Source organism: Sminthopsis crassicaudata, chromosome 2 (genome assembly GCF_048593235.1).
Source record: "Sminthopsis crassicaudata isolate SCR6 chromosome 2, ASM4859323v1, whole genome shotgun sequence".
In the NCBI taxonomy this organism is placed as follows: Eukaryota; Metazoa; Chordata; class Mammalia; order Dasyuromorphia; family Dasyuridae; genus Sminthopsis; species Sminthopsis crassicaudata.
In genome coordinates, this window is record NC_133618.1 from 552,231,034 (window position 1) to 552,257,493 (window position 26,460).

Genomic DNA, 26,460 nt, shown 5'->3' on the forward strand with positions numbered 1-26,460 from the left:
AGTGTCCCTAAATGTTTTAGGCAAGCAATTCTTCATAGAATCTAAGCTAAGCCCAAGTATCAATCTTAAGATTCATGAAAGGTAGAAAAATAAGTTATTTCTTTAAGTCTTTAGTATTGTGCCTATAAAAGGAATTTACTCACCTCCACCTAATTAACGGCTCATGAATCATTGTCATGGCCCTTGCCTTAATGAGATCAAAACTATCCCCTTTCCTGTTTAATGTCACAAAATCTTTTTTATTTTAAAAAGGATAAAAAAGAGAATGAAGATTTCAAAGTATTCACATATTTCTCTGTTGACTGTGATTACAAAATAAATTGCCTGTCTCCCAATTTCCCAAAGAGTACAAATTACTCCAACATACTACTTTAAACATTTAAAAATATGATTTCTTTTGTTTTTATCTACTTTTGAAGAGGTTTGGTGCAAGGCAGAGAGTTATGGGAACCCCTTCTGATCAGCACAGGCCCTTCATAAATGAATTTACAAACCCAAAAAGTTAGACTAACAAAAAGAAGTTTATTGCCTTTGCTAGGAAGACTGACTTCTTTTGGGGCAAGGTCCTGACAGAAAAGTAAAAGTCTAGCAGAGGAGTCCTGGAAAAGAGAGATAAAAGTTCCTAGCAGAGAAATCCCCTAGCAAAGAAATCCCAACAGAGAGGTAAAGAGCAGAATAGTCCTGTTAGGGAAATAGGTGAGAAAGAAAAAGAGGAGTTAACACTGAAAAGAGAATGTCTTCTCAGTGGGCAGAAGGTCCTTAAAGTTAGCTATGCCAAGGAGAGAGAGAGAGAGAGAGAGAGAGAGAGAGAGAGAGAGAGAGAGAGAGAGAGAGAGAGAGAGAGAGAGAGAGAGAGAGGTTCCTTGGTATGGCATATCCTGCTTTTGACACTCTGCAAAAAAGTGTGCCAAGTTGCCCCTTTTTATAAGGAATTTGAAATTTGGTTAGGGGCTGGGTGCAGTTTGAGTTGAAATCAGACCTAAGTCTTTGAATTGAAGAGAAGTTTCAATTGAATAAGATTACTGACCTCAGGCCTAGATTTCCAATAGAATGGGACCTTTTACTGGGAGTGGTCAAGTCAATTTTCAGCTCAATTGAGATGGATAGAAATCTAGATCTCCAGCTGGACTAAGTAGGAATGATTCTGAACCAGTTTATCTTGATTCCCTGGGGCGGGTCCTTTGCAGGGGAGAATCTCTCAAGGGCTCAAGAAGAACTTCTCAAGCATTCCCCCCAAAGTCAGAGAGAGAGACAGTTTCAGGGTCTCCCCCAAAAAACTTTGACAATCATGCTTGTGTGGGATAGGTTGGGTGCAAGACCCCCTTTCCAATCCAATTAACTAATTAGAGACATCATCAAATACAAAGAGAAAGCATTTATTTAATCCCTGCTAGGAGAGGCCCAGACATACACCTGGGAGCCATCCCAACTCCCTCCATGTACTCCTGGAACCTGACCTGCTTCCAGCATTGTCCAGGGTTTAAAAGCAAAAGACTTGAGTCTTCTCATTGAACAGACTAAGAGGATATAACCATCCTTGACCAATGATCACTAATGCTGGCTGCTTTTCACAGGTCATGTCACTTCCTGGAACTTCCTGCATCTCCAGGTTCAAAGTCCATTCCTCCAGAGATCAAATGACCTCCCAAGGTCCAAAGTTCTGAGAACAGGGATCATGTGACAATACTGAGAAATACTTCATCCAATCAGTCCCATTCATGCTCATTTGTATTCAAATGGATATGATGCTTTACTGATTCAGCAAGAGATTTTAGAAAAGGGTTGGCATAGGGAAATTATGAAAAAGAATGAAAATTCCTTTAAACCAGGAATCCTAAACCTTTTTTGTGATTGGGTCCCCTTGTCATCTGATGAAGCCTATAGATTCCTTCATGGAATAATGTTTTTAAATACATAAAATAAAAGTTCTTAAGATTATGAAATGGATATCAATTATTTTTTAAATACAATTATGAAGACAAAAAAAATTAGGTCACAGACCCTAGGATAAGAACCCTGCTTTAAATAATTAGAATCCTTCCTTCCCCTCCCCCCCATACTCTGTTAATATATACTGAGAAGGGGAAAGTGGGGAGTGGGGAAAATATAGGAATTATCAATTTTGAAATCTGGGATCATGGAGATTATGCACTTTAGCTAATGGAAAATGGCCATAGTTTTTCCCCCTATATTATGAGGTTTGTGAGGGTTTTACTGCCAATGTACAGAAAAGTTCTCCTTAAACAATCAAGAATAATTTCTTCATTGGGAGGAAGAGAGGAGAAACTTTATACAGTCTATATGAGTATTGTTCTAAAGTGAATATAAAATATTGAATCACTAGTTAAATTGATCAGAATGAGGTATTGATTACAATGTACTTAAAATGCATAATATATAATATAATGCAAAATATAAAAAATAAAACATTCAATTTTAATTTTATTACATTTAGTAAAACAAAATAAGAAACCACCATTTGTCTCACCTAAGACTCATTAACAATAATATATTGGCATTAGTTATTTCATGTATACTATTTCAAATCGTTGCCTTGATGTCCACCTACCATCTTCTTCCTTCATTACATATTATTCTGAGATGCCAACTAACACCTCAATATGTGAGATGTACATAGAATCTGTAGTTTGCATAGCCAATTCCAAGGATTAGACTTTGTGGTTGCAACATTTGAATCTCCAGCTGGCAACCAGGCAGACATGGTTGTGAGGCTGTCACCACCCTGTTGTTCCTGTGCTCAATGTGGCTTCCAGCTGTTGATTCCAAAAGTGGCTGAACAAACCTATAAAAAAGATAAGCATGTGTTTATTTTACTAGGATGCATATGTTCTGCCTATTATTCTGGAAGAGTTGCCCAATGTCACACCTTTATTTTAAAACAAAAATCTGTTTTAACTTTTATACCTAGGAATTATATAATATGCATATCCTTATGCTAATGAGATATTTAAAATAAGACACATTACCCTATTGATATTTAAATACATAGAATGATGTATTCTAGTCCTGGAAAAGACCCTGGAGTTCATCTAGTCCCCTTACTACCTGAAATAGGAATCCCCAAAAAGTGGTCATCCACTTTACCACTCCAACCCTTCACTTGATGACTTCCAGGAAGAGGACATTATCTAATTAGCAGTTTATGTAACCTGAAATGTGCATTTTAAAACATATTTGGGTATATATAGTTATATATATATATATACATATATATATGTATATATATATGTATATATATATGTATATATATATATATATATATATATATATTATCTATCTACATATATTCAATGCTAATGCTATCGTATAAAATTGTGTAACATTATTAAATCCAGAATTGACAGTTATGATACCTTTTTGTAATAGAAGACCAATGCTACTGTCTTTTCTCTAGGATTATATCACATTTTTACTGTATGCCTTGTATGTTAAATTGTGAGCATCTATTAAAATATGAGCCTTTGAGGGCTAGAACTGTGTTAGGGTTTTTTTTTTTTTTTTTTGGATTCTCAGTGCTTAGCACAGTACCTGGAATGCAGGAAGTGCCTAATAACTACCTGCGGATTGGTTGGTTGAAAAACTTCTTGGAAAATCCTGTATTGAAAACTTTCTGGTGATAATAAATGTCAGTCTTGTGACTTCTTAAATCTATGCAAATTATTTTAAGTACAAAGATGATTTACTTATTTACTTAACTATATCACATAGAAAGAAAAGTGAGAAAGAAGGTGAAAGGCATTCTGCACTTATAAGATTTGATATCAAAGAAAAAAATATACCACACAAATAAGAAAAAGTTAATGAAAAAGTTTATAGCAATATTTTATGATATAATATTTGCTTGGGTTATTTTCAAAGTTTTAGATACTGAAAACTCATGAAATGGAGTTTTATCTTTTAAAATATAATTTGTATTAATACATTGATAATAGAAATTGTTCCATTTTACCACTCTACATATTTATCTATCAGCTGAATAAAAAAAGCACATCCTCAGTAATAATGACCTATAAAAGGCATTGACTTGTACAACTTAACTATTTTTTCTTCTAGTATATAATCCATAAAATAAAATAGCTTCTGAAGTAAATTGAAGCTTCTGATATTTGAATTTAGTAAATTGGTAATCACAATATAGTTGATGCTTCCTTACCAACTATCAACTGAAAATTGAATTTTTCTGGCTTTGAATATTCAATATCTATGGATTTCAATATTCGGACCAGTCAGTACTGATGAAATACAATAAAAGCTCTCATTTAAATGTCAGCTTGATGTTTGAAAAATATTTTACACAATTTATTTTATTTGATCTTCTCAACAATCCTATGAGGTAGGTATAATCATTATCCTTATTTTAGAGATGTCTTCATTTAAAAACTTTCAAATATTTATAAGATTTATATAAATTAAGATTATCTTTGTAAATTTTTCATTAAAATTTATTTCTGTTAACAATTATATGACTTTCAATTTCTGTGCATGAAAATATGTAATTAATTTATCAGCAACTATGAAATAAGAAATTAATGGTTATTCATAAATATCCTCATAATCCTATGATTTAAAACCATAAAGTAACTTCCTCATAATATGTAACACAACCCATTTCTGTTTCTTAGTCACCAATAATATTTGTAAGAAGGTGTCCACGTGTGTGATGACAAAGGCAAAGGCTGTTCCCAAGTGTTTTTCATGTAAGATGTTTGAATGCTGTGCATAGTTCATAGTGGAGACATCTTTGGTGTTTGTTTTCTCTCTATGCTTGCCTTCTCAGTGGATTTGGTGGAATGAGAGTCACAGAGGAAGCCATTGATAAGCATGAAGGCCATTTGCTATTGACTATAATATTTTTAGCAGGAATGACCTCCTCATAGATACAACTCTTCAATTCAAACAATAATGTAACCAATTGGCGTTTCTTTTTATGATGTGAACTTAAGCACTAAAATATTTAAACTACTTGGAACTGGTTGAAGTCTAGGTGTTTCTCAACATTTTCTATTACTGATCATTAATATGTTTTCCACTATTTTCATTAGATATAAAAATTGGAACTTTAAAAAATCAAAAAAAAATATAGGAGACTTTAAACTAATAAAATTTATCTGAGCAAACTTAAGAAATGGACCTGAATCAAGAGTAGTCCAATATAGTATGTATGTCAGGATCTAACATGAACTATTTTATTTATTCATTCAGTAATGATTTATTAGAAGTCAAAATTTAAAAGATCAAATTCAAAATCTATTTTTTTGTTCATTCCATGTCCCAAGAATGTTTGTTGAGTAGGTTCTTCCCTTAATAATACCAAGCCATTAATAGATTTAATACCAATTTTCCTTCATGTCAATAAAAAGTGTCCAATCCAATAATTTTATTCACATAACTTACCAATTTGTGAGTGCTAATAGAAATACCCTTAAAATGGTATCTTTTAGTCAAAGATTTATAAATTTGCATTTAGGTTGGTAATTTAAATTTAGAGAAAGAATTTTATTTTCTTTAAAGAAATTCACTTCTTCAGCTTTGAGATAGAATATTTAATAATTTACATAAATTTTACATCATTATTGAGAGATAAGAGATAAATTGAAAAAAAAAATCAATGATCTGTTTACTGTTTAAATCTAGTCCATAAACAACATATATAAAAGAGTGCATTAACCTTCACAGTGATGGGCAAAGCACCATATTCCTAATGATTTCATCAATAATCTACAGAATTTAATATTGTACTAATTATTTTTCCAAAAAAGGAAATTGGATTCATTCAAACTATACTGCTTTCTATTCAAGCATTTTTGAGAGCAATAATATCATTTACAAAGCATTGTTTATGAGAAATAATATAATATTGAGCTAATGCCTATGAGGAACTATAATGATATTGATGAAAATAAAGTTACCTCAGTATCAGTTTTTACTGCAAAAATAATAAAGAAAAATCATAATCTTCACATCAGTATTTTTATAATGTTTTCTAGAAGATGCATTAAGGACTTTTCTCCCAAAGGAAAGATCCTTGTTACAAAATGAGATTTGTCTACTGCAAGTATTGTACTGTGACAATCTGCGAGTATTTCCTACTTCTTACACTGAAAGTGAAAAATATGCTTGATTTTCATTTTTTTCCAAACAATGACATCAAAATCTCTGGATAATTTCTTTACAAATCAGGCTACTGTAACTAAAAACCACAAATAATTGGAGCTTTCCTACATACACACCAAAACATTATTGAATTATGCATTTCTTAATTTTGGTTAAAAAAAATAATTCCACTAAAATTATTGGAAATAAACACCAAACATGTTTTCTTAAGAAAATTTTTATATTATGTTCATGCCCAAAATTTTATTGAAAGATTGAAAGGAAATATAACTTTGGAAATATTTAGAGGGTATCTTAGTAGGGAACAATTAAGATTTAAAATAAAATGAACAATAGCAAAAGGCTTTGAAGTTTATCCATGGCTTCTTAATGAAATTAGCTATTTTCCTCCAACCTGATTTCCCATGATTAAAGGAAGAGACCACAATAGAAGTTTCTCCAGATTTGAAAAGGGTGGTTCTTACAAATGAATGAGACTGACAATTTAATGAGCTATTTGATATTTGTCAAATCAGAATCATCACTTTTAAATTGAATGGCCTGTGATGTTGTGGTTTCTAATACAATATTCCATGGGACATCTACTTAGAGGGATTCTAGGAGATTTGGGGAATTGGTGATGGGCACTTTATATCTCTAAAGGATTTTTAAAATTGCAACATAGGCTAAGAGTGATCATTCTCCAAGGATATCACCCTGGGCCATGTGGGAGCTGTTGGAAAGGAAGATGATTTCATTGTACCTGCCCAGGATCTGACTGTGAACAGGAGCTCTCCAAATGACTTGGTCACCTTCCTCTGGTCTTTTTTTTCTCTTGCAAAAAGAATAATGTCCATTTAGAAAAACATATTAATAGATTCATTACACTTTACTACAGAAATATTTCTTGCCATATTCAAATCTCTATAATTAAGACTAATTATCTAAGTTGAGAACTTTACACATTCTTTTTTTTTTTCTTCCACTTCCTCATGTTGCCAGAATTTGGATCATTCCACTATTCATAGCACCACCATTGGAGAGTAAGATGGAAAAGGAAGAAAAAGTAAAATTTTAAAAATATCATTTTTAGTATCTGTGAACAGCCCTCATTTAAAAAAAAAAGTAGGTAGGAGAGGAAGCAAAAAATTATTAACCTTAATTTTATTGCTGAAATTGGAGTTTGGAAGTTATCTGTGGATGACAATTACTCACACATGCTCCTCATTAACCATAGATTATAGGAAGTTAGCACAATTAAATCTAGACTCTACTCTGTATTTGAAATCCTGTGCCATAATAATACTAAAGCCAGCTGTACTATAGTCACAAAAGAGATCATTCCCTGTTATTAGTTTGTCTTTGCTGTCAGAAGATAAATCAGTAGAGCCAGAAGATTTTGTCTTTAGGTCCAGTTAATAGTATTAATGAAAATGCAACAAGACACACAAAAAAAGTGTTCATCTATTTGACCATGGACAGGCTTCAGAGTTCTATTTTTTCATTTCATGTGTATAGTATTTGCTTGAAACATAACTTCAGAATCCCATGGAATGAGACTAAAATAAGGAAGAACTGTATGCTGTTGGGGGCCCTAAATTCCCTGTACCAGGATGCAAGTCCCAGCTAGCCTTGTTACTTCCTGAAAGAGCCCTATCCCAAATTCAATGTTAACAGACCACATTTTACATAGCCATTTGAATCATGTAACAGCATGATTGAGCTTGCCATTATTGCTCAAAACAGAATCACTAAGCCTACTTTTAGGAGACCTAGACCCTGAGGCATCCAGTGTGGCTAATATTAAAACTCACCAGAAACAATATGTTTTGAAATGGTAAAAGTACTAGCACCAAGAATCATAGCTAGGCATTCCATTCGATTTTGGAAATTCTTTGGATGTCAATATTATGCAAGTATTAAAGATCAGATAGGAACATTTACAAAGATGCAATATTCAACAAACATTATAGATACAGGGCCGGGCACCTAGCATTTGCTTAATAAATGCTTGGTCATTTAATGATGAATTTATTAAGCAGTTAAGCCCTTAATATCTCTGATCACTGAAGAAAATGCAAAGATCATTAAAACACGTTCCTTACTCTCAAGGACATTGTAGTGATCAGAGAAAAAAAATGACAAGGATATTCTCAAAGTATCTCTTAATAGCTTTAGAATGAATTGTATGACATGGGAGACACTGGCAGGGAACCATCCACCATGGCGTGCTCTCATCAGAAAAGGCACTATGCTCTACAAGCACAGCAGAATTAAATTAGAGCAAAGGAAATGTGAGAAGTACAAAATTAGAGGAACTATCCCAAATGTTCATATGGACGATTTGTGTCCAGCTTATGACAAAGCACTCCAAGCTTGTATTGCTCTAATCAGCCACACACTACCAACCAGTCTATTTGAGGTGATTATACATGTGTGTGGAGGACCAGCATGGGAAATTGCTGGTTTGGGAATTTGTTCTACTGTTGCAGATCCCAAACTGTCTATGATTTAGCAAATAAATTCTGGAAGTTGCTTGAGGTATATAGCTTTTTAGGTGACTGTGGTCACCTAAGTAGTAAGTCTCAGAGGCAGGATTTGAACTTTAGTCTTCCTACCTAAAAGCCCAACACACTTTGTCCATTATACTTTGCCGCTTCTATAATACAAACCAATGTGCCAAATGCATAAAAAGAGGTTGAATAGATTGCCTGTGTCCAGGTCTGTTTTTGTGAAGAAGATAAATATACAGAGCTTGTCCATTAAGATGAACAAATAAAATATGTGACATAGCTGAAAAGCGGAGTTTTATGTGTCTCTGACCTCTCTCTCCTATCTCTTTGGAAACAATTTAAAGCTATAGAAATAGGTAACCATTTAATGCAATTAAGGAAAACAATTAATCAGTACTGAAGAACTGTTTTTCCACGTTCAGAAGTTACATTTACAAACCTAAGTGCCTTCAATGGGGCTTAGAATTTCTATCTGAAACTTAATCTAGATCTGAGATCAAGCTAAACACTCATGACAATTAATACTCCATTAATAGCTCAAAGACTGCTACTATTTGAAAACTATCTAATGTCTTAGGAAGTATTTCTTTTCAGTGTTATCTTTCACTGCTTTTCAATTTTACCCCTGGCAAGATCTCAACAATTGTAAAAGGAAGTCCTAGTTCCTTTCTTAATGGAAAAGGATATCCATTACATCACTAAATCTGTACTGCTTTTGAGCACATCTGCTTTAGTGATTAATTAACAAATTAAAACATATCACTTGATACTGTATGAACTTGAACCTATGTGTTCTGAATGGCCTTCTAACCAGGGTAAAATAATTTTATTTCAGATACTTTTATAAGGATCACAAAGATTCATCATTTTGCTTCTATGTTTCAGTGTCTAATTAGTAAACTGGAGGAATGGTTGCATTATTAATAATGTATGATTTGCAGCCAGAGGAAGTAGAGACTTAAAATATACTATTATCTGGTAACTAAGTATTTCTTAAAGAAACAAAACCCTACCATGTTTAAGGTCTTTATTTGCATGAAGTTATCATTATGAAAAACTTACAATTCTAATATTTTACATGAAATATAAAAGCAAAATATACAACTTTTTAAAGCTCTAGGATGCATGGAAGTTTTTTTGTTCACCGTTATCAGCAAATATCCTAAGATTCTAGAAAATTCGAGAAAAGCAAACCTCCATATTGGATTTTTGTTTGTGTGATATTCCAAAAAATGACAAAGAAAATTTGATTTGCTGCTTTAATCAACCACAAAAATTGAAAGATGGAAGAAAAAGGCAAAAGTAAGGCCAAATTAGTCATTAGGAAATAAAAGTAAAGATTCAAGCATATCAAAGTCCAAGGGAAAAGGCCTCTCTCCTAGTTATTTTTTATTATGTTTATTGGTGGTTTTTGTCTCACAGTCAACTTCCCCCCTCCATATTAAATTATCTCTTATGACAAAGAAACACAATTAATCAATGTCAGATACAAAAAACTTATCTGAAAATACTGAATCTTTTGTCTAAATATGCCCCAATTTCTTTGCCATGAGAAGAATGATGTTTTGTTATCTTTTCTCTTGGACAAAGGTTATTTTTTTTTCATTTCTCAAATTCCAACTTTAATTTCTTTTCATCTAAATTGTTTTACTCATTGTATACATTATTATCTTCTACTTCTCTCTGCATTATTTCATACAAATATTCTCATTTTTCTCCGATCCCTCCTATTTGTCATTTCTTGCCATCCTTTAATATATTTGTATTCTCAGTATCCAAGTGGATCCATCATCTCATTAATTCCAAAATTCCTTCCAATGATACAGGTCACAAACCATCATGCTAACCATCTTATATAATTCTTGTCCACTTCCTTCCTAAATGTCATCAACCTGCTAGAGACCTTTCACATTTGGTTCAGGTTCACCTGAGACATTGTTACCTGTCATCCTTCATTCTTACGTGACCAACCTAATCTCTTTCTCTCATCTAATTCTTAGTTGACATCCTCACTGAAGATACCTTGCAACCTGCTTATAGTCACCACTTGCTGTTATCCTCGATGTGATATTCATCTTTATGAGGCAGGTCTCACTGCCATTTAGCAAAACCTGTAAAATGATTGCATTGAAAAAAATTGAGCTTTGCATTCAGAGGAAGCTTGGTATCAGTAAAAGCATTTTGCAGTTTTCTGAAAGCAATTCAGCCTATTTTCTTTTTCTCTTTCCAGCTCTGGAACCAGTCTTTTATACACCTGTATAAAAGCAGTATGTTATACACCACAGTGACATGCTATTAAATAAGACACTAAATATTTGGATGCAGATGGAATATGGGCATCTGAAATCTTTCATCTATTTGGTCTTTCCTGAATGGATGGCAAAAGGCAAATGGAAATAGAAATATTTATATATATATGTCATTAGGAAATAAAGGTAACAATTCAAATAGGTCAAAGATCAGCTTCTTTGAGTGATTACAATTTCTTCCAAGAAACTCTGTAATATCTTGGGAGAAACCTGTACAATATTATTCATGAACAGGAGAAGGTGAAAAGTCTCAACATTTATAGGAAATTGATCCTTAACCAATAATTTATTCTGGATCTCCTCTATCACAATGGCAAATACTTTGGGCAAGTTTACAATTGCTTGGTTCATATGTACCTTGATGTCTATTATCAGGATTATTTCTGTTGATGTGTTCTGTGTCTTTCAAGAAATCTTGAATGATCTGGATACATGGATAGAAGACAGCAAACATATCATAAAGAAAGATCAAAACAAATCTTGTAAGCTGATTATTAATTGACCAAGTTAAATGGTTTGTTGTAAAATAAATCATAAACTAAATAGAATCTCAAATTTTTACATCTTTCAGTTAATTGTATATGTAAAGATATGATCCACTGTTGAATATCATTTTTAAAAAAATTGGTGCCTACCAAATCTCACATTAAGGATGCCCTTAATTCATGTATAGATGACTTCCATAAAGATGTTGTATCTATGGAAAAGGAAATATAAGTAAACAATTGTTTTCTGTCACCTTGGTTTTTTTTAATCAATTAAGATCCAAGGTTTGTTTTACTTTCCTTTGCTATCTTTTCAAATATCAAACCTCTTTCAAATATCTTGTAAATCAGTTGATCAACATCTTCATCAGTTATATCTAGAATGGTTCAACTCTATATATTCTTGATCCAATCTGCCCACTTTTTTCATGTTTGTCTTCTACAGTGCCATTATTACATCTGTAAGTACCTCAAGGAATGTATTGTTAGAATCAAATTGTAGACATTCTGTTGTCCTTAAAAAAGTTCTTATAACATTTTTGCAAGTCTTTTTTATTTTTCTATGTTTTGTAGACTTCTTCTTTTCATTTTTATCCTTAATTTACACTGGCTTATTTTCTAGATTAATTTTCATAATTGATATCAAGGTCATCTCCTTTTTGTTCTCATTTTTTATTTTCAATAGCTTGTTAAATAATTCAGGACTGTCTTTTTAACTGTACATAGATATTTTTCTTTACTAGTTTATGTTCTTTTTTAAAACAATAAATTCAATTCTTACCTTTGAAAAGCAGTGCACAATTTATGTATCACTCTTTTCCTTTTTTCTTAAATTATAATAAATTTCATTCTTTTGACACTGTTTAATGCATACCATATTCAGTAAAGTTTATCAACTCTTAAAAAATAAATAAAATATTCATGTTCTAGAGACTTCTGAATAACTACAAGTGTTTGGTCCAACATTTACTCTTCATTTCTTGTGATCTTTGCCAATTTACATAGTTTGAAGTGAAACTTCAAAGCCTTCAAAAGTCTTTTATTTTGCCTTTCACTTACTATTAGTGATTTCTAGCACATGTTTGTGTTGTCACTTAGAGTTTACAAATCATCTCTTGAAAACTTTTTTCACATCCTTTGACCACCAAACTATGGAGAGTTGTTTTTTGTATTAAGTATTTGTGTCAGTTTTGGACATCATCTTTTTTGTAGGTAATATTTGGCAATATTTAATTATTATCCTCATTCTACTTTTGATCTACTTTTAATTCTGTCTTCATTAATTGTATCTGTGTAAAAGTTTTTTTTTTTTTTTTTAATTACATGTAAGGTAAGAAAGCATTTTTTTTTACAATTTGCTCCATTCCTTTTAGGCAAACAATTCTCCCTTTTCCTATAATCTTATTCTTTGTCAATTTTTTATTGTATTACCTTTTATTTATTGCTTTTCATTTTTCATTCCATTTGAAATTATTGTAGTATGTGTTGTAATCTGTCCATCTAATCCTAATTTATGGCAAGCTGCTTTCCAGTTCTCCTAGCACTTTTTGTCGAAAAAATAATTCCTTTTCTGAGTAAGTTTTGTGTTTAAGCTATTGCTTTTAATTATTTCTGTTAGTTCTTTAATATTCTCAAATATTTTGTTGGTCTTTTTTGACCTGGCAGTACATAGGATTAATGTATTCAAGAAACAGGATGTAATGTATTTAAATCCCTTCCTTTCCTGGGTTATAACACATTGAGTAGTCTACCATCTAATTTACTTAAAGAAATATATGTTTGACATTTGTAAAAAATTTTTAGAAACTTCACTCAATGATAGCATTTAAATAGCTAGACTTTCAAGCCTGCTTTTAGCTGAAAATAATTTCCTCATTCCTTTACTGATGCTGAAATCTATCCATTCTGCTATGTGTTAAACCAGCAGGCTTGCTGCAAGAATGAACATTTTTCCAGCTTCCCAATCTTCCCAGAAGATCCAGGGAAAGCCCCAAATGAAATAAAAAGTGAATGAAATAATTAGTAGGAAATGGGAGAACATGAGATCATCTATTATTAGTTAAAAAAAGACTTCATTAATTATTAGCAATATAATACTACCATGTACATTCCAAAATTATACTTTGGCTATTTTGATTTTGGATTTCAGCATGCTTTGAAAAAACAGCAGAAAAGTAGTGGAGTTGGTTTTTGTAGGAGATACTGAGTAACCAGGAGCCTCTGGCAATGTTTGAAAATTTTCTTTTGTTACAGGCTATATTGAAGCTGCTATAATTCCTGCTGGAGCCCGTCGGATCCGAGTGGTTGAAGACAAACCTGCCCATAGTTTTCTTGGTAAAAAAAATGCTTGATTTTCATTCAATTTAAGGAAAAAATTTAACTTTGATCAGTTGAACTATTTGAACGAATTTGATTCAATATTTTTTTCCTCTGTTATATCTAATCTTCCAGATATTTTAAAAAACATAATCTAAAAGAATTTTTCAGTAATGAAAGATTGTTAACTTATAATTACTTCTAAAATTAAAGAAAAAGAAAACCTTTGCAAAAAAGTTTAAGATGTAATGATGAATCTAGACTTTTTTTTTTTTTTTTTTTTTTTTTTTTTTGCTTAAAGTCCCTATGGATAGCCAAACCTCAAAACAACTTCAGTTGTGTCCCATATCCCTGACTCATCAGAATCTCTGGCTCATGATTAATCTTTTCTACTGATCAAAAACTATTTCCAAATCTACTTGAAATCTTGATGAAAACCAATATTGAGTGATAGCTATCATTATAGGTTCATAGACTTACAGATGGAAGGAACTTTAGAAGCTTTTGGGTCGTTCCCTCATTTTGCAGAAGAAAATAGGACCTAGAAAATTTAAGTGGCCTTTCTAGATTAACATAGCTAGTAAAGGATTGATGTATGTGAACCTAGTTCTTTCTAGCAAGCTCAATGCCCTATCTACCATGTCATACTAGTTCCACATTATCACCGATAAAAAAGTAATTTTATAAAAATATATAAAGCATTTATTAAGCACTTACTATTTGCCTAAAACTAGCTAAGTAATCTGGAATACAAATATTGTACCTATCCTGAGGAAGCTTCCATTCTAATGGGAGTGGAATTTTGAGGGGAGAAAAGGGTTCTTGTCCAAGGCAAAGTGGATAAGGCTGGTAGTTGAGTGGGAAAGACATGAGCATATATGACAGGTTCTAAAATGGTGATCTTCAATAGGATCTCACCAATCACAAGAAAGGGTTGTACAGCATGTGAAGAAAGCTGTTGGGATAGAAGTGGCAAAGTCAGAAGTGGAACAAGGACAGAAATGCTGAGTTTCACTATTTCATTGCTCTTTTCAGTTTGTTTTCATCTCTAAATACTCAGGATGTGCAGACTTGTTTTCCATTCCATTTGTCTTCACTGTTTTATAAAATTATGCTGGCCTACCAATCTCCTCTATAATTTTTTATAAACAAATTTACATTCCAAATTGCTTTTGTCGTTGGCTATCATGTCCCTCTTCTTGGCAAGAAGATTGAGTTTTTTGTTAGTTCAGGCAGCTGCTAAACTCCTGTAGCCTTCTTCTTGCAATGATGGCTTTATATTGCTTAAACTTGCTTCCTATTTTTCTTATCAATAGCTTGTTTGAATTGAATTGTACAGAATATTTCCTCATTTTAATTTTATTTTACTATTGTTTTGATCTCTGCTCTAAAGAATGCATTATCTTATCTGCTGATTCAAAAATGACTCCCACATCAATAACTAGTGCTCTATTAACATATAATGCACTTAAAAATCTTTGCTGATGCTGTTCAGTGTCTGTTGTCTTCCAATTCTAAATGAAGAATGTATTTGTGTTATAAAAGTACTTCTCTTCTAGGTAGCATCAATAACTTATTTAAATATATCTTAGAGTGTGACTATTGTCATTGTACCCTACATGATATATTCTTCTGCTATTTTTATTTGGTATTGATCTTTGCTGTAAAGAATTAATAATTTGATCACACAAAAAATGTTCTTGCATTAATTACTGGTGCTCTCTGTATGTTAACATCACTTTTGAGTGCCAATGCTTGCCATTTCTAGTACCTTCTGATATTTTTCTTAAAACATTTCTGCTATGAAAATTATATGTAGTCTAAAAATAATTTACCTCTTTCATGTCTTAATTCTATATAATATTGCTAATATATTTGGTGGGAAGCTTCACCTTTGTCTTGACATCACTAAATATTAAGCTATCTATTGACTTGGTTTAGGGAATCTTATTTCACCTTCATAGAATTTCTTTATGCCTCCATCCACTACAACAAGTGTTATATGGGCTATAATTATCTTCATAATGGCCTTTATTTGTGTATGCTCTATTCTTCTCAAATTATCATGTACTTACCTGTAAATACCTTATATTCAATAGAATATAAGATCCATGTAAGGAGTATTTCATTGTTGCCTTTGTTTTTCTAGAACCTAGCACAATGCTTTGCTTCAAGTAATGCTTAATAAATGTTTGTTGAATTGAATGGAATCACAAGCACATTAAGGTGAGTTAGTTGGCTATTTCAATTCAGATGTTCAGCAAACATTTAATCCATGCAAGACTTTGTGCTATATGTCTCATAATACATGATAAGATCCATTAGAATTTTATTTACCTTTTTCAAAGAAAATTTATGTCATTTCTGTTTATGACATCCTTATATTTTTCCATTTTTATTTGTATCAAGAATGTAAATATGGCTACAATTAAGTTTCTCTGATATATCAACTCTCTGGTCATTAGAAAATGACTTCACATTCAAAACTAACAATTAAATGAATGTTTATTGATGGTATATTCATAGGCATTATGGAAATGACTTACCTTAATAGAATTTTTTTCCACTTTTTCTTTTTCCATTCAGAATCAGACTTACTGCTTTCCACCACAATTAGATAGGTAGACAATCTCTGAACTATGCCTCTGCCTTATCTCTATCATGTTCCCTTTTTTCAGGTTATTTTGCTATTTTTTTTGAAATAAAAATAGTAACAAATTCAAACCTATAAGGGCAGAAGTTGATGGATATAAAAATAAATATGATGTGACTCTTTTCTCATTGATTTTACAAGCTAGCAAATATTCTGAATAAAAAGAATACTTTTATTTACTTTCAAATCTCCTTTAGAAATTTAATTTTTTGTTACATTTTAACTAGAGAAGGTCACCACTTCACACACGAAGAAAATATCTCCTTATATGTATATATTTATATACATATTATGTATTACTTCTATTTAGCAATTCTTCCTCTGGTAGGTAGATAGCATCTTCTTTCATAGATCCTTTGTAGTTAATCTGAATATTTATAATATTGAGGATAACTTATTCAGTTATTCTTCAAACAATATTGCTGTTTGATATTTGTACTATTGCTAGCATTTTAAGAACTTTATTGATTATATACTGTGTACAAACACAGTCAGCTACTATTTATGTAGATGAGGATTCAGAAGTCACTGACTTTTTGGTGGGATGGGGGGGTTGCCTTTTTTCCTCCCTGCTTTTGATTGTGAGTATCTTGAGGGTATCTTTCTTGTATCCCAGGTGCTTAGTACAGGGCCTGGCATATTTAATTTATGTACTTAATAACTGTAAGAACTGCCTGACTTATCATAGTTCTTTAGATTGTGTAAAGGCTCAAACCTCCTATAATCAAACCTTAAACATTATAATGCAGAAGTCTCTTTGCTTATTCCACCATGTGTATCTGTATTCTCCATTTCTCACTAAAAAATTCAAGGGCTAAAACAAATATAACACCTTCTATGCATACATAAATAGAAAATTTAAGTACTTATTATGTGCTCAACCCTGTGCCAAGATACAAATGTAAGCAAGTAAGTCCCTGCTCTCAAGGAGTTTAACATTCTTTTGGGGAAAGAGAACACATTTAAGGGAGTTGGAAACTGGGAGTGGGAGGGAAGTGGTAAGGTTACAGGTGAGGAGAAAGATAAGCCTGGAGACATCCATGTATGTAAGAGGTAAAGCATGGCTCTTGTTTTTCCTAAAATAATGAGTCCCATGAAGGGGATCACCAATCAGGAGAGTAGAGTTCCATGGTGGAGATTTTTTTCAAGGTGGTACATAAGAAAAAGAAATTTGGAGAGTACTGAAATCAGTCTATAGAGATGTTCACTAGAGCCCAGGGCCAACAATTGACATTGGGGTCCATTGAAGTTAGAGTACATCTTTCCCTTTTTTTTTTTTAAGTTATGACCTTGATAGTCATTAACATATATTAACATTTACATATTATATTATATATATACACACATATATATATATGAAACTATAAATCTACAATGCACAACTTTTAGCATAAATTTAGCATAGTATTTAATATGCTACCAGTATTATTCTTCTGTATTCCTTTCTTTTTGTAGTCTTTCATATGTTTTATACTTTCCAGATTTTTGCCACAACCTACATACTCAGCCAACCATCCCATCCCAACTACTGATATATTGCTATTACTATATAAGCATTCTCTTGGTTCTGCTCATTTCATTCTTCATTATTTTATGTATTTTCTAATATCAACCTGTTCATTATTTCTTACAGCATAGTAGTATTACATTAGAATCATATACCACAACTTGTTTAGCTATTCCCAATTGATGAGTGCCCCCTTAATTTCTTGTTTGTTGATACCACAAAGAGAGCTGCTATAAATATTTTAGAATTATGATATAAATTCTTCTTTCCCCTAATTACCTTGGATAATAGGTTAATAATAGATTTAATAGTAGTATTACTGGACCAGAAAGTATACACAGTTTTATAATTTGGGGGACATAATTCCAGATTATTTTCCAAAATGATTGGAACAATTCAGATACACCAACAATGTATTTGTGTTCCAGTTTTTCCATATCCCTTTCAATATATGCCATTTCCCCCCTTTTATCATTTTAGCCAAGATATAGGTACTTCTGCTTTTTTTTTTTACCATTTATTTTCAATAAAGCATTTTCTTATGGATATTTTAGTATAGAATATGAGAATAGAAAGTAGTTATTGCTTAAAGCTACCTTCTCCAAATTATAGTTTGAATGGAACTTTAGGATATTATATATTATGATAAAACATGTTGTCTGCTTTTCTTTAGACTATCTTATGAAATATGATCACACCTACATATATATTTGGTATAGCAATGCAGCTGGAAAAAAAATAAAAGCCACTTTTTCTGTTCTATAGAAGACTTCATTTTCTAGGAATTGCCTTTTTTTTCTGCTTAACCATGTGGCTTTGATCAGGGTATTTATGAAGGAGACAAATCCTTCATTTACCTATGAGCTAGGTAAATTATACTTCTTTCTAGAGTTTGTCTTGTCTAGGAACTAGAAAAGCAGTTGAGAAAACTGGAAGCCTTCTCTGTACCTTCACCACCTTTTATTTTACTCCTTAAGCATTCCATTCCTGTAACAAAAGGAACATTTCACGAAGATTAATTTTTGTGGACAATCAAATAAAATAAAGTCCTTGGCTGTCCCACCCAGGAGAACAAACTTCATGATTTTTCCATTCCATTCATATTCTACAGCCTGAAAGTCCAAGAAAACATGATAGCCAGGGAGTCCATGAACTTGGATGAGAGGGCAAAAATTACATCTTTATTTTCAATAACTAACTGAAATTTCACATTTCTTTCTATTATCTAAAAACATATTCACCAGGCTGCCAAAGTTGTCCATAATACTAAAAAAAGAAAAAAAAAAAATTAAGAAAAAGAAAAACCCCTAATCTAAAGGAATAAAAATTGACTTTAGGACTTTTACTATCGCCCAAGACCACTCTTCTTTGCTCTATGAAGAGGATCTTGTGTGAAATCTGTCAGTTATCCAGTTGTGTGGGCTTCTGGGAACCAAATTTCTCATTCCAAACTGACAGGATTATTACAGCCATCTCAACAAAGGGCACAATTGAAGTTGGTCTCTGTATTCATTATGTTTCTAAAGTTAGTTCAAACAGTTCTGTTTCCAGTCGGGGCTGGGTGCTTTGGAAGTCAAATCACTTTTTTCACTTGCTGGGAGCAGCTCCTAAAGATTTTACCCCACCTACATTCAACCCAAGCAGGCTGGCTGGCTGTTCGGCTAGTTTCACAGCTCAAAACCACCTGGAACAGGAAATGCCTCAGCAGTTTGTGTCCATAGGCTGAGAGGAGAGTTGGAAGCACTTTGAGTGGAAATAAAATGTACTGACTTAATGCCAGTATTAGAAGTAGGTTGATTGTGGGTCAAGTCTTCTAGTCTTTCCAGAGGGAGGAGAAATGAACAAAAACTTCACCTACTATACAATACAGAGCCAGAGGAGAGAAATGTGAGCAAACACCTGATACCTGCTTCTGGCTATATATACAAAGGAACCTTGACTCCCAAAGGGAAATCTAGCCAGCTAATTCCTCCTAATGCCTTCCAGGCTTTCTGCTACTTACCTGAAAATAAAGTGAATATGTGGCACATGAGTGCATCCAAAAGAAAAATGTGGTAAGGAAAAATGAGTGGCAAATGCATAGCAAAGGGTATCAAGCTCAAAGATATTCAGGAAGGCTAGGGAAATCATGAATGTTCAATTAGGTTCAATATGTTCTACCTTGATACCCATATTTAAGTTGTCCTCAACTCATTCAATGAACACTAACTAGAATGCCAGTTGAGAGTCCCTATCTAGTGATAGATATTCTGTATTTTTTTTTTAAGAACTCAAAGTAATGGCCCAGGTGAAATTCATGAATAAGAAATTTTAGAATCAGCAAATACCCAAGTAGTAACAGAAACAAGTAGGTTTAGAATCCTCTGTGCTTCCCCAAAGCAAATCCTCTTTGTATTTGGCAACTATACAGCACTTTGAAGTTTTGAAAGCTTAAATTTCAAGAATAAGCTAACTAATCTCCAAATCATTCTGGATTAAGATGATTATAATAACAATGCACCCTTCTCTCTCTGGGATAAAAAAAAAATGGAAGAAAGTAAAGGATCTAGATAACATAGGAAGTAGGTTATTGGATAGTTAGAAGCAAGCACAAGTCTACTCAAAGATATTTACTGAATTGTAAATTGTAGATGATTCTTTCAAGTACTTTGACTAAGATTGCTCCTTCCTTTATTCTTTTGTTGCCTTAATTTCACATTTACTACATGCTTCTATTTAACTAGGAAAGAAGACCCTAAATCATTGTAAACAAAAGAAAAAAATCTCGGTTATTCCCCAACTTCTCATTTTAATAGAAAAAGCAATTGAGAGTAGATTTTTATTAACATCATAGGATTTTAAGAAGGGGATGGTTAGATATAATCTAGCCCAACACTGTTTTTTTAAAAATATTTTTATTCTGAATTTTAAAAATACTGATTAAAATGAACATTTATATATGCCAATTAAAGCAGACAATAAGGATTTACTTAAACTGTCAATCTCTAATACATGTAGCTTGCTTTTCTTTTTAAGTATATAACAAGTACTGGGGCAGCTAGGTGGCAAGTGGATAGAGCACCAGTCCTGAAGTCAGGAGGACCGGAGTTCAAATTTGGTCTCAGACACTTAACACTTCCTAGCTGTGTGACCCTGGGCAAGTCACTTAGCCCCAGCCTCAGGAAGAAAAAAAAAAGGATATAATAAGTTCAATATATTACTTTCAAAACCATCCTGCTTAACTTGATTTCTTTCTGAACTTCCTTTTCCTTGCTTCTCTGCATTTTACAAAATGCTTCTTTTTTTCTTCCTCTTAAAAACCTATTCCTATTCCCTTTGCCCTCTCCAAAAAAAAAAAAAATCATTCCTTTCATTGAAAAAAAAAAAGCAAAAGCAAAATACTTGTAACAAATATGGGTAGTCAAGCAAAACAAATCCATGCTTTGTCCAGATGCAAAAGTATTTGTTTCCTTCTATAATTTAAGAACATAACTTCTCCATAATAATGTGGGTAGCATGATTCAGTTAAGTAATAGTCTTTTTGACTATAAATCAAAGAAAATCTGTGAACTTTCTTATACTCTGAGAGAATCTTAGATGAAGTCTGTCTGCATTTTAACTGTGAGCTGCTGGGAGCCAAAACTAGTTCTATACTCTGAGTCAGAATCAATAAACATTCATTAAATACCTACTGTGTGTCAGGTACTGTGCTGCACACTGGGATTATTATGCTACAATTAGATTATTGCAGTCATTAATTTAACCAAGGTCACAATAGTTAAACCAGAATAAGGAGAAAGATCTAATTTCAAATAGAGCCTCAGACAAATTACTAGTTGTGTGACTCTTGGCAAGTCATTTAACCCTATTTGCCTCTGTTCCTTGTCCGAAAATGTAGACACACCAGAGAAATGGAGAAATGGCAAACCACTACAGTATCTTTTCCAAGAAAACCCTATGGACAATTCCATGGGGTCACAAGGATCAAACACAACTGAATATTATTGTTTGAGCTTCATTCTAAAAGACCACCATGACATCGGGGAGGTGGTGCCATGATATAAAAGTGAATTGCATTTAAGTAAAGGCTGTGTAAGCTCATCTGCCTTACTTTCCCCTCCAGAGCCATCTGGGAACAGTGGCCAGATAAAGATCTGGACAACTGGAAATGACCCTGGATAGAAGGGGAGACCTTGGTTTTAGCTTAAGCTATGGTCTTTGGTCATTGTTCAGGCTCTGATTGATTCAGAGTGAACATAAGTAGTAATAGTTTCTGTTTTGGTCAGAAATCTTGAGCGTCTTCTACTTCCAGATAAAAATAGATATAGATATAGATAGATACATAGATATAGATTTACTTAGATTTTTCTTTGACTAGGTTAAAGAGGCCTTTCTTTGGCTGTTTCTACCCAGCCCTAATCACTGAATGTGTGCGATCTCGTCAAACTGAAGACCTTAGCTTAAAAAGGCCAAGGTCTTCCATTACAACTGTGTCTCTCCACTGGAGTGGCCACATAGAAATTTAAAAGTATCTGTGGACAATGTGATTATTGCAAGTGTTATTTGGTCATTCAAAGTTTATTTACTGTGAAGATGTTCTGGATCATGTCTGTGCATACAGCTGTTTCTCCACTCAAATTGTGATCTTGAGGTTTCACCAACTAGACAATATTAGGCCCATTTAGTATTTGGATGAAAAAAATACTTCAGAAATAATGCTAGTAGTTCAATATACCCTCCTTCTTATTCAACAATTATAGCATCTGCTCTGGCAGTACCTCCTGGAATATTTTTTCCTAGAACCTAGTTGGCAACATCATAAATTTCATTGGCTAGCTTTCAAATTTTATATTGAACTCTCCCTGTCCTGTCTTCTGTATCTTTACCTCATTCCTATTATTGAATATCACATTCTCCCTTAGGATGAATATCTACTCTTTAATATTTACTCCTTGATTCATTCTTTAGCTATATGGTCAGAATATTTTGTAGTGATAACAGAAAGGCTGTCTGTTTGACATCCTGGTTAAATTACATCTTAGGTGTTTTGCTGTATTTCACTTATATAAAGTTCTCCCATTACTTTTATTGTAGAAGGTGTGACTGTACACCCCACACTTCTATAGTATTTCCATATTTGGTTTTATAATGATTGCCAGGTGTACCTCTCCTGTTCCTCCTCTAATTCTCCCTGCTTCTGCCCTTCCAGAGAACCTATGCAATGGGGAAGGGGATACATGGCACCATGTAATTCAATAATTCAGTAACACCTGCAAAGTGAGCAAGGTAAATCCTTAAGCAATAAGAAAAGGTAAGAAAGAAATATTAATTACCTTACAGAAGGAGATAGTCAAAGAAATAGATACAAATTAAAACATTCCACCCTCCTGAGAAACAAAGTAATTTTAAAGAACAAAAATAGTGTAATGACCCAATCATTTAGAAAGCTGGAATTTCTATTGAGTCTTCACTTCTCTTAATCATCTATGATATTTTACCCTCTTTTTCTACTATCCTTCCCCATTAGAATCCAATTTAGCATTGCTACCCATTACAATTTTGTAGGCAATCTCCAAAAGGCATGTATGAATACTGGTCCATAGCTTTGACTCTACCATGTCCCTCTTTTCATGGTATTTATTATTTCACCCACAACATGGCAACAACTTCAAATCTACAACTTAAAATTTTGAAAGATCTATGGATTTATTGATATTGAATGGTTTTTTTTTGTGTGTTTATAATGATAAGGAAGACAATGATAATATGAAGAACTGAGAAATCAACCATGTCTTTAAAAGTCAGATATGGGACAAAATCATTTTTAATAAATAACTGTTCACTAGTAACCATTATAGAAATAAAGAGACTTCAGATGTCATTTACTCTTAACTCTTTATTTTAGAGGTGAGGAAACTAAAGTTCAGAAAGGATGTCACTTAATCTAAGATTACACAGGTAGTTTGGAACAAAGCTATGCCTATATCTTCTAACCTAGAGTCTAACATTCTTCTTACTGTACCATATTGTAAAAGAGATTTTTAGTTAAGTATAGGTTGTGCCAAAGAGTCTCTGAAGTCCCTTTTGCTATCTTTAGAATTGTTACTATGGTACGTATAAATATTTCAAAGACTTCATAAAATAAAATTAAATCACATATAATAGTGAAGAAATTATCATTTCTTTCATCAATTTGGGCCTTTTTCCAAAGCTGACAGTAACAATGTCTTCTTTTCCTCTGCATTATCCATGCTCTTCCATAAACTTGCATATTATACTCAAGATGGAAAAAGCCATTCTCTAATTCTTTTAAAATTATATAGATACAACTATAATATTGGGTTTCTTCAATTCTTATCTCTCTCCCTGATTACATGACTAGGCTACCTCCTTTTTATTTATAAACATATATTTACATAATCTACAAAAATGTTTAAATGTAGGACCTGGCACAAAAAGCTGAATATGAAATTATAGTTTTAAAATATGTCTATCAGGAAGTCTATAACTTAATACTTATTGAATTAGCATAATGTCCAGTGGGACCCTGAAAGATTAAGGAGATTGGTCGTTTTCATAATTTGAAAGTATACTTTAAAATTCTAACTGGAAATGAAAAGACACAATGATTAAATATTATAGACTAAGAAAACATGCTTTTAAACTGGAAATCAGGCCAAAAGACAAGCTATCTTTGGAATAAGGAAATCCAACACCTCTCAAACACCAGTCTACCCAAGGTTTATATTAGTAGAGCAGTTTTTTTGATACATGTGCATGGAACATGAGAACCCGGGGAGATTGTGGCTGAGAATTTGGTTACTGTGAGAACAAGCTTCACATTTTGACACCTTTGCATTCATCACAAAAACATTTAATAACAAAAACCTACATTATAAGAACCTGAGAATTAAAAAATGGAATGTAAGGGTATCCAGTAATGAAGAGATCCAGTTCCCCATAGATCAAGTCACATAGTACTTGTTGATATCCCAATATCATGCCTTTCAGTAGCTGGGGAGCTCTGCACATATTGTATACTTTTCAAAAAGGAAATGGATAAAATTCCAGATACCAGAGCTTCTAAATATTAGTTTTCAACACCTTTGTTTTCATGCTGCTATCCTGCTATCCACATGGTATTGTTTTAAGTATTTTCTACATTGCATGCTTAAGTAAATCTCTCAGAAATGAGACATAGATAGATAGATAGATAGATAGATAGATAGATAGATAGATAGATAGATAGATAGATAGATTCAGCCCCAAATTAAAACCTCCATTGTTCTTCATGCTTTAAACATTCAGTAGAACCCTTGTTACTTTGCTACACACTATATACAAACAAATTTGTACTCAAAACTCCAATTTTGGGTAATCCAAGATAGAAAATAAATTACAATTTCCTCAACTTTCACTTGCAAAATAGTCTAGATCTAGTGAATTTCATATCTCTCTTCCTTTTTGTAGACAACACCTCTTTAAGAACAAGTTCTAACATCTCATTAAGAACAAGTTCTTAGATAGCTAAGAGATATGAAATTATCTATGAATTTAGAGAATGTCTCCATCACTAAATCTATTTCCTGGACTTCCCTTCCTCCATCCAACCCCCATTCTATTGCAGGAGATATATGGCCAAAAAAATCATTCAAGAGTAATGGTTTTAATTGACTATGAATTCAATGAATCAAAGATGTATTACAATTGTTTAAAAAAAATAATGTATCTTTAAGTTGTATTAATAGAAGTATATCACCAGAGAAGGGAAGATTATAATTCTACTGTATTTTGTGCTAATTAGACTATATCTGGAGAATGATAATCAATTCTAGGTGAGATTTCTTGATGAATTGAACTGTTTGCAAAAAAAAAAAAAAAAAGGATGATTAAGATGGGAAGAAAGAAGGAAGGGGAAAAAAAGAAAGGAAGAAAGAGAGGAAAGGAGGGAAGAAAGGGAAGGGAGGGGAAAAAGCAGATTTTAGACTCAATGTAAAGAATGGTATCCTTATAATTAGAACCATACAAAATGGAATGTACTTCCTTTCTGAAATAGGGAACTCTTCTTTGATATTCATGCAATGCCTGTCTAATGACCTACTTTAGCATAATATAAAAGGAATTCATTTATCAAGTAAAGGCCTAGATAATTTCTTACTTTTCTATATCTGTGCTTCTCCAGGCCTAATGAAAGTTTACAAAACACTTAAAATATGTTAAATAACAAGAGCTCCTGAGAATTTTATTTCTATTAACATAAAACTGAATTTCAGTTCTCAATATTTCAAGTATCTCTGATTTCCTTTTTTGGGGGCACTCATTCTATCAATGTAGATCATAAAACCTCTCATGGGTAGATTCTCAGCTAACTATTCTAAAGTTCTGAATAGAGAATCTGTTTTATAACAATAAGAAACTTCCATAGGGTTTTTATTAGGCAAATGAGATTGCTAAATGGTGCATTAAATTTTGGTTAAATCCATTACTTAAGGAATAGAGTTAACAGAAAACCTTTTTTGGCTTCTTCCTTTTATGTTGAAAAACTTTCTATAATATATATGAATCTGTTTTGCCATTTTAAGTA

General features: G+C 32.5%; 1 protein-coding gene across 1 annotated transcript in view; it reads left to right on the top strand.

Moving 5' to 3' along the window:
- Window positions 1-26,460, top strand: part of ADAMTS17 (ADAM metallopeptidase with thrombospondin type 1 motif 17) — a 451,660-nt gene that overhangs the window by 296,700 nt on the left and 128,500 nt on the right. The window contains 2 exon segments of the mRNA XM_074295031.1: window positions 4,644-4,718; window positions 13,675-13,755. Coding sequence (XP_074151132.1) covers window positions 4,644-4,718; window positions 13,675-13,755 — 156 coding nt within the window.